The 14,065-nt window shown below is 41.4% G+C and overlaps 1 protein-coding gene across 2 annotated transcripts in view; it reads left to right on the top strand.

Annotated features, from left to right (window-relative positions):
• HIPK1 (homeodomain interacting protein kinase 1) overlaps positions 1–14,065 on the top strand; it is a 66,363-nt gene that overhangs the window by 17,226 nt on the left and 35,072 nt on the right. For both annotated transcript variants that reach the window (XM_089300115.1, XM_051856145.3), the window contains exon 3: positions 11,795–11,918. In XM_089300115.1, the coding sequence (XP_089156241.1) occupies positions 11,795–11,918 (124 nt within the window). The remainder of the gene's footprint in view (positions 1–11,794; positions 11,919–14,065) is intronic.

The following is a 14,065-nucleotide window of genomic DNA, read 5'->3' as shown; positions in this document are numbered from 1 at the left end:
AGCTGGACTGGAAGAGGAGCAACAGGGACAGAATCCAGTGCCCAAAGCGGGACTAGAACCCAGGGTGCTGGCGCCACAGGCGGAGGATTAGCCAAGTGAGCCATGGTGCTGGCCATCCTGATAACTTTTAATTAACTTTCTCTCTTTAAGGATTTGCCAATTTCAGATGCTTTATTTAAAAGAAATCATGTAGTGTTTATCCATTTGTTTCCAATTTATTTAACTTAGCCTAATGTTTTTGAGATTAACCCATGTTGTAGCATGTATCACAAATTCATTCCTTTCTGTAGTTGAATAATCCATTGCATATCTATATTGCATTTTATTTATCCATTTATCTGTTGATGGACATTTGGTTGTTACTACCTTGTGCCTGTTTGTAAATAATATTAATGTGAACATAGGTGCTAAGTCTCTGTTTTCTTTTTTTAATCAAAATTTATTTATTTATTTGAAAGGCGGAGTTACAGAGAGACAGAGAAAATCTTCTATTCATAGGTTGACTTTTCAAGTGGCCACCAATGGCTGGAGCTGGGCTGATCCAAAGCTAGGAGACAGGAGCTTCTTCCGAATCTCTTTAGGTGCAAGGGCCCAAGGACTTGGGCCATCTTCTACTGCTTTCCTAGGCTATCAGGAGGGAGCTAGATCAGAAGTGGGCCAGCTAGGACTTGAATCGGGACCCATAGGGGATGCCAGCACTGCAGGCTGTGGCTTTACCCATTATGCCATAGCACCCTAAATCCCTGTTTTTACCTCTTATTGGTAGGTAGCAAGGAATGGAATTGCTGGGTCAAATTCTTGGTTTAAGTTTCTGAGCAACCATCACATTTTCCCAAAGGCTATACTGTTTTACATTCCCACAAGTAATGCATGGGAGTTCTAGTTTCTCCACATCCTTACCAGCATTTGTTAACTTTCAGGATTTTTCTTAAAAAAAAAAAAAAAAAAAAAAAAAAAAAAAAAAAAAAATCCATCCATATGGGTGTTAAGTGCTCTCTCTTTTTTTTTTTTTTTTTTTTTTTTTTTGGATCCACATTTCCCTAAAAATTAGTGATGTTGAGCCTATCATATTATTACTGGCTATTTGTGTATCTGTGGAGAAATGTCTGAGAGTCTGTTGCCCCCCCCCCCCCCCCCTTTTTTTTGACAGGCAGAGTGGACAGTGAGAGAGACAGAGAAAGAGAAAGGTTTTCCTTTTGCCGTTGGTTCGCCCTCCAATGGCCGCCGCGGCCGGCGCACCACGCTGATCTGAAGGCAGGAGCCAGGTGCTTCTCCTGGTCTCCCATGGGGTACAGGGCCCAAGCACTTGGGCCATCCTCCACTGCACTCCTGGGCCATAGCAGAGAGCTGGCTTGGAAGAAAGGCAACCAGGACAGAATCCCGGTGCCCCGACCGGGACTAGAACCTGGTGTGCCGGCGCCACTAGGCAGAGGATTAGCCTGTTGAGCCACGGTGCCGGCTTGTTGCCCATTTTTAAATATGGTTGTTTTATTGATGAGTTGGAGGTGTTTTTAATATATGCTGGATAGTAATTCCTTATCAAACATGATTTAAAAATATTTTCTCCCTTATGGATGGCTTTTCACCTGCAGAATTTTTTTGTATTGTTTTATTTGAAAGGCAGAGCAACAGAAAGAGAGCAAGGGAGGAATGAGCGAGGGAGAAAGAGAATTTCCAGCCTGGTATGGGCTAGGCTGATACCAGGTGCCAGGAACTTCATCCTTGTCTTTATATGGGTGGTAGGGGCTCAATTATTTGGGTCATCATCTGCCACCTTTCCAGGTGCATTAGTAGGAGGCCGTATTGGAGACAGAGTAGCTGGGACTGGAACTGGCTGGCACTCTGGTATGGGATGCTGGTGTTGTAAGTGATGGCCTAATGTGCTGTGCCACAGTGCCAGCCTGAGAGTGTTGTTTGGTGCTCAAAAGTTTTGTATCTTGACAAAGTCCAGTTTGTCTACTTTTTTTGTTTTAATGCTTCTACTTTTGGTGTCATATCTAAAATACTGCCAAATCCAATGTCATGTATTTTTTTTTTCTTTGTGTTCTGAATTTTTTTGTTTTACAGTTTTACTTATATTTAGGTCTTTGGGTCTGACTTCATTTTTGTGTATGGTGGAAAGGTATAAGTCCAGCTTAATTGTTTTGCTTTTGGATTTTCAGTTCTCAGCAATTTTACTGAAAAGATTATCCAGCCGGCGCCGTGGCTCAATAGGCTAATCCTCCACCTTGCGGCGCCGGCACACCGGGTTCTAGTCCTGGTCGGGGCGCCGGATTCTGTCCCGGTTGCCCCTCTTCCAGGCCAGCTCTCTGCTATGGCCAGGGAGTGCAGTGGAGGATGGCCCAGGTGCTTGGGCCCTGCACCCCATGGGAGACCAGGAAAAGCACCTGGCTCCTGGCTCCTGCCAGGATCAGCGCGGTGCGCCGGCTGCAGCGGTGGCCATTGGAGGGTGAACCAACGGCAAAGGAAGACCTTTCTCTCTCTGTCTCTCTCTCTCACTGTCCACTCTGCCTGTCAAAAAAAAAAAAAAAAAAAAAAAAAAAAAAAAAAAAAAGAAAAGATTATCCTTTTCCTATTGTCTTGACACGTCATCAAAATCATTTGACCATATATGTAAGAGTTTATTTCTGCATTGTCTGCCTATTCCCTTAGTTTATATATGCCTGTCTTTATGCCAGTACTAAACTGTTTTGATTAGCTTTGTGGTAAGTTTTGAAATCAGGAAATGTGAGGTCTGCAACTTTGTTCCTTTTCAGAATTGTTTTTGCTGTTGAAAGTCCTTGAGATTTCTTAAGGGTTTTAAGATGGATTTTTCTGTTTTGCAAAAAACATCATTGACTTTTACTAATAGTAGTTAGCATTGGATCTGTAGATCACTTTGAGTAGTATTAACATCTTAAGGATATTGTCTCTCAATCTATCCATAATAATTTTTATCTTATTATAGTTTTATAAAATCATGACATCTAAAGGTAAGGTAAAGTAAAGCAACTCTTAGGACTTTTGCTTACTGGTTTCATGCAGCACTAGGCAGTCTGGGCTAATTTTGAGATTGTCACCTCCATTTATTATTTACTTATGTCTTGGGAGATTTACCTTCCAATTACATTCCTTTAAAACTGTTCTTTGATGTCATCCCCCAATACCTGCACATACAGTCGTACTTGTGTGCAACACACTGTAGAGGGGCACTGAAGAGTTGGGCTCAGCTCCATTCTAAGAACTGGGAGGCTAAGAGGGAAATTGAAGCTGAAGGATGAAGGCTGATTAGCTCTTCCTTTCTTGATCTTTTCTCTGTGCCTGCAAGTGTTCTTTGACTGTTTGTATGCCCTGTCAATGACAAAGTGCATTCTTTTGACAACAGAGCATTTTTAAAATGGAAAAGGGGAAGCAGCAGGCCATAAGAATTTTTCATGAAATAATTGTTTTAAAAAGATTTATTTATTTGAAAGGCAGAGTTACACAGAGAGAGAAGGAGAGGCAGAGAGAGGGAAAGTAAATTACTTGAATAATTTTCAGTGTTAGGTGCTGATTTTTTTTTTTTTTTAAGCAGTTTCTGTTTATTTGAGAGACAGCATGCGTATGCTGGTGCCCTCCCCAAGTGGGTGGGTGGATTGGGCCCGGCCCAAACTGGGAGCTGGGAGTTCAATCCAGGTCTTTCATGTAGTGTCAGGAACCCAGTTACTTGAGTGATCACCATGCCTCCCAGGGTCTGTGTTAATAAGAAGCTGGAGTCAGAAACTAGAAGCTGGTATCAAAACTAAGTACTCATGGGGCCAGCACTGTGGTGTAGTGGGTAAAGCTGCCATCTGCAGTGCCAGCATCCCATATGGGCTCCTGTTCAAGTCCCGTCTGCTTCACTTCCGATCCAGCTCTCTGCTATGGCCTGGAAAAGCAGTAGAAGATGGCCCAGTACCCACGTGGGAAACTCTGAAGATGCTCCTGGCTTCGAATCAGCATAGCTCCAACCATTGTGGCCACTTAAGGAGTAAACCAGCAAGATGGAAGACCTCTGTCTCTCCCCCTCTCCCTCTCCCTCTCCCTCTCCCTCTCCCTCTCTCTCTCTCTTTCTCTCTTTCTCTCTCTGCCTCTCTGCCTTTCTAATAAATAAATAAATCTTAAAAAAAAAAAAAAAAAACACTAGGCACTCCAATATGGGTCATGGGATTCTTTATTGGCATCTTAATTGCTGGGCTAAATACCTGCCCTGGTTGTTGATCTTCACACCCTTCCTCTCCTTATAATTTAATCTGTCACTTGAGTAATTTTGTTTTGTTTTTTATAGGAAATAAGATTTTCAAATTTTAAGAATTACCTTTGAACAAGGCTTTCTATAAACCATTGTGTTTTAGTTATTCACTATGAGTAATAATTTTTGGGCCGAAGCACTTGGGCCGTCTTCCACTGCTTTCCCAGGCCATTAGAGAGCTAGATTGAAAGTGAAGCAGCTGGAACTTGAATCGGGGCTCATATAGGATGCCGGCACAGAAAGTGGAGGCTTAACCTACTACAACACAGAGCCAGCCCTGACTATGAGTAGTTTTGAGTGGAACTAACTTTACCACTTAAAAATAGGGGTTCATTACTGTGTAAACTGAGGTTCAATATCTACAGCTTGACTGTATTTAGGATTGAAATGAATGTTTTGTTATGTTACACTAATACTTGATAACAAACATAAGGTAGATGGAATAGTATTCCTCCTTTGTCACTAGTTTTATCCACAGTGGTCCTCTTGAGCTTCCTTCATGTTACTTTATTGCCATATTAGAGTCCATTACGTTGTCTGGTCTTTCAGAAAGCCTCTCGAATCTTTTTGCCTTATGAAGCATTCTGGCTCCTAAACCAGCCTTTTTTTTTTTTTTTTTTTTTTTAAACTTTCCTTTTTAGTTTACAGTGCTTTGTCTTGATTTCATGCCAAAATATTGACAGTTGTCATAACTGTGCCACCCTTCTGTATCCATTGGCAATGGGCATAGCTACATGATTCAGGCAGTGGAAATAATGCTTTATTTTCTGGTCCACTGTAAATGTAGACTGACTTCCAAGAAAAGTTGCTGCTTTGGGCTTGAGTTTTAGGTACAAAAGTTGGTCATGCTTACAAGCTAAATGCTTTTCCAGTCTGAACAGACCAGTCAGTCATTTTGTTCAAGGTTTGTTGTTTATGGAAGGACAGAGTCTAGAGAAATAAAGCATATTTTTAGTTTATCCTAGACAAACAAACAAATTTCCTATGACAGTGAAGCTACAGTTTCACTTAAGCCACAGATGCAGGAAGTTGAAGGTTATGTAATATCTCTGATCTGGCAAGTAGTAAGTTTGGTGCTCTGAGATGGGAGGAAAGAAGTAAGAATTTCATGAAAGTGACTAGAGAATATGTGCTGTTAAGTGAACCTAACATCAGGTTGCTCTGGTTGCCAGGGAAATAAGGCTTTATGACCTTGGAGGAATTCTTTTTACATACAAGGAATCTGCAGAAAGTTTATGGAAATTGCATGTTATTAAAAAACTGCATGGGCTTCAATATTTTTTGCATCAAAATAAATTTCTTTTAATTCATTTTTCCACAAACTTTTTGCAGTTCCCTTTGTAAAGAAGTTTCAGTTGGGAAATCAGAAGGGAGGAAATGCAATTATTTTCCTACTTGGCTTTAGTAATTACAGCCTGTTTAGTATTTGTTCATTAAGGATGGGATGGATGTAACCTCAAAGAGGAGACCCACTGTGATCAAAGCACAGTTAATGCCATTTCCTACTGAAGTAAATACTACCAGTTTTGTTTTGCTTGTTTGTTTCTTCCTTTCTTGTGCTTCAGTAGATAACCTTTTTCACTGCCCAGTTGTTAGGCTGTTTGAGCTAGAAAGGAACCTGGAAGAGTTAATTATTTAACTTAGTCTCCCTATTATATAGATGAAAAGGCACCAGAGTTTCTGTGTCAATAGAATTTATATTGAGAGATTGAAAAATAATGGAGGCCAGGGGAACGGTGTAACAAATATACTTCCAAGAATTATAATCTAAATTCAGAGTTTAAAACATTCAGTCCTTAGAGATGAACCTGTGCTAATGATGCCTTACTGTTCAGTAAAGTGGAACATAACGTAGTTTTCTTGCTTCCTAGAATTTGGGCAAGGCTAACATTTCTAGGCTGTAGGTATTAAAAGCCTTCAGTGGACTGATTATGATTGATTTTCCCTCCCTTTCTCCCTCCCTCCCTTCCGATACTTGAATTTTGTATAGTAGGTGTGATAGAGTTGTCATTTTGAGTGAACTTTGCTAGAACTCCTTACCTGTTTTGTCATTGCAGAAGCAGTAGACTAAGACTAAATTAAAAAGAAAAAAAAAAAGATTCCAGGCAATCATTCATTTTTTTAAATTTGTTTTTAACTGGGGGTTGAGGGCTGGAATTGGTATTCTCATTAATTTTCCTGAAACTTGAGCTTTAAAAGACTCATAACATACCTATTGTTACCTTTTTTTTTTTTTTTTAAGATTTTTATTTGTTTATTTGAAAGGCAGAGATATAGAGGTGGGGGGAGAGATATCTTCCATCCGCTGGGTCACTCCTCAAGTGGCCACAATGGCCAGGGCTTGGCTGGTCCAAAGCCAGGAATCAGGAGGTTCTTCCTAGTCTTCCACATGGATGCAGGGCCCCAAGCATTTGGGCCATCTACTATTGCTTTTCCCAGGAACATTAGTAGGGAGCTGGATCAGAAGCGGAGCAGCTGGAACTCTAACAGGTGCCCATGTGGGATGTTGGCACTGCAGGCGGAGGCTTAACTTTATATGCCACAGCACCAGCCCCTATTGTTACCTTTTTATAAAAATAATTATTTCAGTGTCCTGGCCATTCTCTGAGACCTATATTTTGGACTTTAAAATGTCTTTCTGGTATGTTGGAAATGACAGAATCAATCTGTTGCTGTCAAATTGATGGTTCAGAATGTTTTAAACTCCATTTTTATTTTGGCACAAAGCCATTTATATTTCCCTGCCAGCTATTTTTGGCACTGTCATGAACTCTAAAATTAATGATTCTGCTCACTGAAAGTAGAAAATTTTCTTCTTTTTCAATATAGAAAAATTTCTAAATATTCTTACTCTCTTATTAATGTTCCTATCAAACTTGTACCATCTTAAAAATATGCTATAATAATTGGGATTTATTTGAACTTTGAAATTCTGTCAGCAATATGTGGATCCAGCCATCTGCAACAGAAATACTACTTCAAAAAAACGGGAGGAGGTGGTGGCATTGTGTCGTAATGGGTTAAGCTGCAGTCTGCAACACTGGCATCCCATATGAATGCTGGTTCGAGTCCTAGCTGTTCCATGCAGCTCTCTGGTGTGGCCTGGGAAAGCAGCAGAACATGGCCCAAGTGCTGTGCCCCTGCACCCATGTGTAGTCCAAGATGAAGCTCCTGGCTTTGGCACAGGCAGTTGTGGCCTTTGGGGAGTGAACTAGCAAATGGAAGCTAGCTATCTCTATTTTTCTAACACTTTTAGATAAATCTTTTGTTTTTTAAAGATTTATTTGAAAGATAAAGAGGGAGAGACACAGAATTGTCTTCCATCCCTTCCACCTGTATCTGCTGGTTCACTTCCCAGATGGCCCAACAATTGGGACTAGGCCAGGCCATAGTCTGGAGCTAGGAGCTCATCCTGGTCTTCCCATATGGGGGACAGGGTTCCAAATAGTTGGGCCTTCTTCCCCTGCCTTCCTAGGCACATTAACAGGAAGCTGGATCGGAAGCAGTGTGGTAGGGACTCACATCAACACTCTGATATGGGATGTTGGTGTTACAAATGGTGGCTTAATGTCCTGCATCATGATGCTGGGTCTGGAATATCACTTTTGAAGGTTGTTTCACATCACATATGACAGCTGATGATATTGGTTGTTTCACCTGGAGCTGTTAAATAGTGTAAGTCTGAAGATGCCTGGGTCTTCTGCTGTTTCTGTGTAAGGATCAGGAAAGCTTTTGGAATCTGTGGAGTCCCCAAACTAACCTTGTTTTCTTTATTAATTTGAGTAGAGAGAGGAAGAAAGAGAGGGACAGGCGGAGAGAGCTGCCATCTGCTGGTTCATTCACCAAATGCTCACAATGACCCCTGACTGGGACTGAAGCCATGAGCTGGAAACTCAGTCCAAGTCTCCTAAATGGGTGGCAGGAACCCAATCACTTGAGCCAGCACTACTATCTCCCAGGGTATGTGTATTGGCAGGAAGTTGGAGGGCAGATATCCAACCCAGAACTCCCTCATATAGGATATGGACATTGTAACCAGAGTCTTTAATCACTAATCAAATGCCTGCCAATCCTTGTTTGTTTAATATTTATTTATTTGAAAGGCAGAGTTGGAGAGGCAGAGGCAGAGAGAGATCAAGAAATCTTTCAATTTGTTGGTTCACTCCCCCAGATGGCTGCAATGACCAGTTCTAGTCCTGTCTGAAGCCAGGAGCCAGGAGATTATTCTGGGTCTCCCACATGGGTGCAGGGGCCCAAGGGCTTGGGCTGTCCTTCACTACTCTCCTAGGTGCATTATCAGGGAGCTAGATTGGAAGTGGAGCAGCTGGTACTCGAACCCGTGCCCATATGGGACACTGGCTTTGCAGGCAGTGGGTTTACTTGCTATGCCACAGCGCCAGACCCCACTATCCTTTTTTTTTTTTCCAAAAAAAAAAAAAGGGCTACTATTCATATGTAATTACTGGAAGAAGGATATTCTTATTTAGGGAAATACTTTTTTTTTTTAAGATTTATTGGGGCAGGTGTTGTGGCTAGAAAGTTAGGCCTTTGGCCGGCGCCGTGGCTCAATAGGCTAATCCTCCGCCGGCGCCGGCACATTGGGTTCTAGTCCCAGTTGGGGCACCGGATTCTGTCCCGGTTGCCCCTCTTCTAGGCCAGCTCTCTGCTGTGGCCTGGGAGTGCAGTGGAGGATGGCCCAAGTGCTTGGGCCCTGCACCCCATGGGAGACCAGGAGAAGCACCTGGCTCCTGCCTTCGGATCAGCACAGCGCGCCGGCCGTGCCGGCCATTGGAGGGTGAACCAACGGCAAAAGGAAAACCTTTCTCTTTCTCTCTGTCTCTCTCTCTCACTGTCCACTCTGCCTGTCAAAAAAAAAAAAAAAAAGTTAAGCCTTTGCCTGCAGTGTCAACATCCCATATGGGAACTGGTTCAAATCCCGACTGCACCACTTCCAATCCAGCTCCCTGTTAATGCAGCCTGGGAAAACAGTGGAAGATGGCGCAAATGCTTGGACCCCTGCACCCATGTTAGAAACCTGGAAGAAGCTCCTGGCTCCTGGCTTTGGCCTGGCCCAGCTGTGGCTGTTGCAGCCATTTGGGGAGTGAATCAGTGGATGGAAGATATTCTCTCTCTCTCTTCTCTGTATTACTTATTTGAAAGACACAGTTTTACACACACACACACACACACACACACACACAGAGGGAGAGACAGAGAGAGAGTGATCTTTCACTCACTGGTTCACTCGCCATAGCTGCAAAGACCAAAGCAGGGCTGGACCAGAGCCAGAGGCTTTGCTGAGTCACCCATGTGGGTGCAGGGGCCCAATGACTTGGGCCATCTTCCATCTACTGCTTTCCCAGGCCATTAGCAGGGAGCTGGAAAGGAAGTGGAGCATCCGGGACTTGAACCAGTACCCATATGGGTACAGCAGCCTGAGGCTTTACCTGCTGTGCAACAAGACCTGTCTGGAAAATATCTTTATACCCTCCCTGCTCTGGCCTAGACCTATACCATTCACTTAAAGCAGGAATAAGCACATATTACCTGAAAGGAAAGTTTGGGAAACGAGGCATTAATGAGAAGACATGGTCAGTTAAATGGTTCTGCATGAAGAGATCTGTTTTTCCATTAGATTATGTTACATGAGTGGTCTGGAGTGCCTTTGTAGATCCAAATGCTGTGATATATCAAAAAAAAAAAATATGAATTGGAGTAGATGCTAAAGTGTTCAAGAACTCAGATCCTGGATCGAGATGGCCCTGGGTAACATCATTTAATAGTTGTGCAGCTTTGGGCAAAATACTTAATCTTCCAGTGTCTGGTTTCTTCATCTATAAAATAGAGACAGTACTTAATCTAAGATGGCATTGGCTAGAAGATGAAATATTCTGTGCCTATTAAGACAATTAGCACTGCCAGTAAACTGAAATATTCCATTATTTTAAAGAATCTTCATTGCAGTGATATTAAAATATGAAAAATGTACATCTTAGAAAGAAGTGATTACATATAGTAATGCCTACTTTTATTGGATTGTTGTAAGGATTAAGTGACTCAGCATTTGTAAAGAACTTAGAAAGTTCATGGTTGTGCTGTATATCAAGTTACCTGTATCATTATTATTGATATTAGTATACCTATTAAAATTTCCTTTTGAACCTTATCTCTCTCTTTTTTTAAAGATTTATTTAATTTATTTGAAAGTTAGAGTCACAGAGAGAGGTAGAGACAGAGAGAGAGGTCTTCCATCTGCTGGTTCACTCCCCAGATGGCTGCAACGGCCAGAGCTGTGCCGATCCGGAGCCAGGAGCCAGGAGCTTCCTCTGGGTCTCCTATGCGGGCGCAGGGGCCCAAGGACTTGGGTCATCCTCCACTGCTTTCCCTGGCCACAGTAGAGAGCTGGGTCGGAAGTGGAGCAGCTGGGACTCTAACCGGTGCCCACATGGGATGCCGGTGCTTCAGGCCAGGGCTTTAACCTGCTGTGCCACAGTGCCAGCCCCAGAACCTTATCTCTTAATTTTAGTCAGTTTCAAAAATATTTGTCCACACTGCCATGTCAAATTAGCTTTAATTTATTGAGAGACAGTATAATATAACCAAATTTGGAACCAGAATACTGATGCTGAGATTCAAATACTAGCTGTGCTACCTATTATGGAATTTTCAGACAAATTAGTCTCTTTTTGCATCAGTTTCCTCCTCTATAAGCAGGGATAATAAGTTAATTTGAAACGTGCTCGTACACAAAAAGCTCTTGGTTTATGGATTATCTTCGTTTTCTCTTTAAGGTTCCCCAGGGTTATATTTCTTACAGCATTAATGGAGATGAATATTTCTAAATGCATACAACTGGCTCAGAGTTTTAAAATAATAATATGACAATGGTAAATAGTGCTTACCTAAGAACTTTAATAGGTTGATTTGCTTAAACTTGACAACAGCTCTGTAGTAAGGTTTCTTATTGTCACCATTTGAGAGATGAGGGACCTGAGGTGTGGAGAAATAAAGTCGTGTGCCTACCACTGTTAAATGATGAAGGGTAGGACTCATAGTCTGCCAAGCTGGCTCTGGTCTGTGCTATCAGCCACTGTGTCTCTTGAGGCATTTCTGTCACAAAGCAGGCCATTTAATTGATTTTTTTAATAATTAAAAAGATGCTAAATGTAAAAAAAAAATGTATGACCCTTACCTCTGGTAACAAAATTTAGAAGGCTCTCAAAACTGGAAAGTTTTTCCTATCAGATTCATTGATTGAGAAGACCTAATTTGAATACTTGTAAGGCTATATAAATATTTAGCCAACTGTATATGCCTACTCTGTATTTTATTGCAGAAATATTAATGTATTTGAAATATGTAGTTCTATATTTCTAAAATTAAAAAAATTCTGTATTCCAAAACACAGATGACTTGTATATCAAAGGTTGTTTTCAACTTTATTAAATAAATATACCTTTAGCCAATACTAAAACAGGACTTAGTTTACATAGTTAATTTCCCCACACAAGATTTTTTTTAATATAATACTTTTGTTTTTGATAGGGCCCCTGAAATTATTCTCGGATTACCATTTTGTGAAGCTATTGACATGTGGTCACTGGGCTGTGTGATAGCTGAGCTATTCCTGGGATGGCCACTGTATCCTGGTGCTTCAGAATATGATCAGGTAAGAGTGTTTGGATGGAAACAGAAAAACACATAGTTACTTGTGAAATAGCTTCTAGAGGGAAGTGCTGGTGAAGTATTTAGTTACTAAAGAAAGAGTACTCTAATTACTACTACAGAATTTTTAATAGTAGAATTTTCTTTACCTGTTTTTTAATCTAAAGTCATATTTGCAATTCTACAATACATAGAAGGATTTCATTTTATAATAAAGACTAGTATGTTTGTCGGTCTATATTGGTTTGTTATACTTCATATGTGAGTTAAGATGAAAAATAAGGATGAAGAACTGCAATTTTAAAAGTGAACTTTGGATCACTCAGAGGTATTATTTCCTTTTATGTATGACACACACTGAAGAAAGTACTCTCTTCAGACTAAATACATTAGGTTCTAGAAATTGATGCATTTGGGGTTGCTGTGAAACAGTATTCAGGAGGGAAATTATCTGAGTTGTTCAGTGTTATAATAAATGATTTATGTTTCAAAATAGACACACTTTAGTATAAGATATGCCACAGTTTTCTAAGGAGTGGGTCCACTGAGGGGAAAAAATTGCCATTTTAATAAATTATGTATTTTTATTTCTTGTTCTTTTTTTAAAAAAATGTGCCCTCTATACTGTAAGCTCCTTGAGAGTAGATACTTTTCATTTTACCAGTGCATCCTCAGCTCTAGATACTGTGGCACACAAGTTTGTCTCCCCTTCCTTCCTTCCTACTTCCGCCCTCCCTCTCTCCCAGTTATCTGGAAGATAGGAACAATGTTTTCTCTATTAATGTAGAACTTTCTGACATGCTTTGAATGAAGTATAAAAAATGAGTTGCCCATGTGATAAGTAAACAGTAACATTGCGCTTTGTAATTTAAAAAAATGTATATTTAAAAAATTTGCGAGACTGAGAGAAGGGCAGTGGTTGGGGGGGTGGGAGAGAGAGAGATTGATTCAGTGTGCTCCTATCTGCTGGTTTACTCTGCAATACAGCTGAGGCTAAGCTGGGCTGAAACTCAGTCCCAGGTGTCAAGAACCCAGTTACTTCAGCTACTACCTTTGCCTCTCAGAGTCTATGTTAGGATGAAGCTAGAGTCAGGAATCAGAGTTGGGATTCAAACCCATCACTCTGTGGCCTGAGTGTCTTAACTGCTAGGATAAAAACTACCACTATGCCTTGTGAATTTTTAATCTTTTATTTCCTTTACTTTATGAGCCACAAGACAGCTTCCTTCTTTTACTACACACACATGTACACACACGCAGAGATACGATGTAAAAACTCAGTGTTTGTTAAATCAGACCTTTGATTCTTACTCCTTTTGGGATCAAAGACCTTCCTGAGGATTTGTTGAAAGCTGTGGGTCTTTTCAGAAAGTGTACATGCAATGGTTTGTGTAATCTTTAGGGGATTTGTGGGCTGTTGATTAAGAAAACTGGCTCTGGGCCGGCGCCGCGGCTCACTAGGCTAATCCTCTGCCTAGCAGTGCCGGCACACCGGGTTCTAGTCCCGGTCGGGGCGCCGGATTCTGTCCCGGTTGCCCCTCTTCCAGGCCAGCTCTCTGCTGTGGCCAGGGAGTGCAGTGGAGGATGGCCCAGGTGCTTGGGCCCTGCACCCCATGGGAGACCAGGAAAAGCACCTGGCTCCTGGCTCCTGCCATCGGATCAGCACGGTGCGCCGGCCACAGCGCGCCGGCCGCGGCGGCCATTGGAGGGTGAACCAACGGCAAAAAAAAGGAAGACCTTTCTCTCTGTCTCTCTCTCTCACTGTCCACTCTGCCTGTCAAAAAATAAAAAAAAAAAAAAAAGAAAAAAGAAAACTGGCTCTGAACAGTACAGCTTCCAAGAGTGCCCTTCCTAAACCAGCTGTTTTGTGACATCTCATCAACCTTAGTAAGTTTAAAGATCAGTACATGTTAAATATCCCTGATCTAAAGAACCACTGGCATTTTGGATTTTCAAATTAGGCATGTTCAACCAGTAGTCTATGCAGATATTTCAAAATATGAAAAACTCTGAAATCTGAAACACTGTAAGTTCCAAGCAATTCCAATATGGAATATTCAACCTGTATTATAAATTTCCTAGGAAGTGGAATCAAATACAGTTAGATTTAAAAGCTAAGGTGCAACTGGGACTTTCTTTGTAAAGAAATGA

This window comes from Oryctolagus cuniculus, chromosome 7 (genome assembly GCF_051225735.1).
Source record: "Oryctolagus cuniculus isolate XC-2025 breed Fujian yellow rabbit chromosome 7, ASM5122573v1, whole genome shotgun sequence".
Classification (NCBI taxonomy): Eukaryota; Metazoa; Chordata; class Mammalia; order Lagomorpha; family Leporidae; genus Oryctolagus; species Oryctolagus cuniculus.
This window is presented reverse-complemented; position numbering and strand designations above follow the sequence as displayed.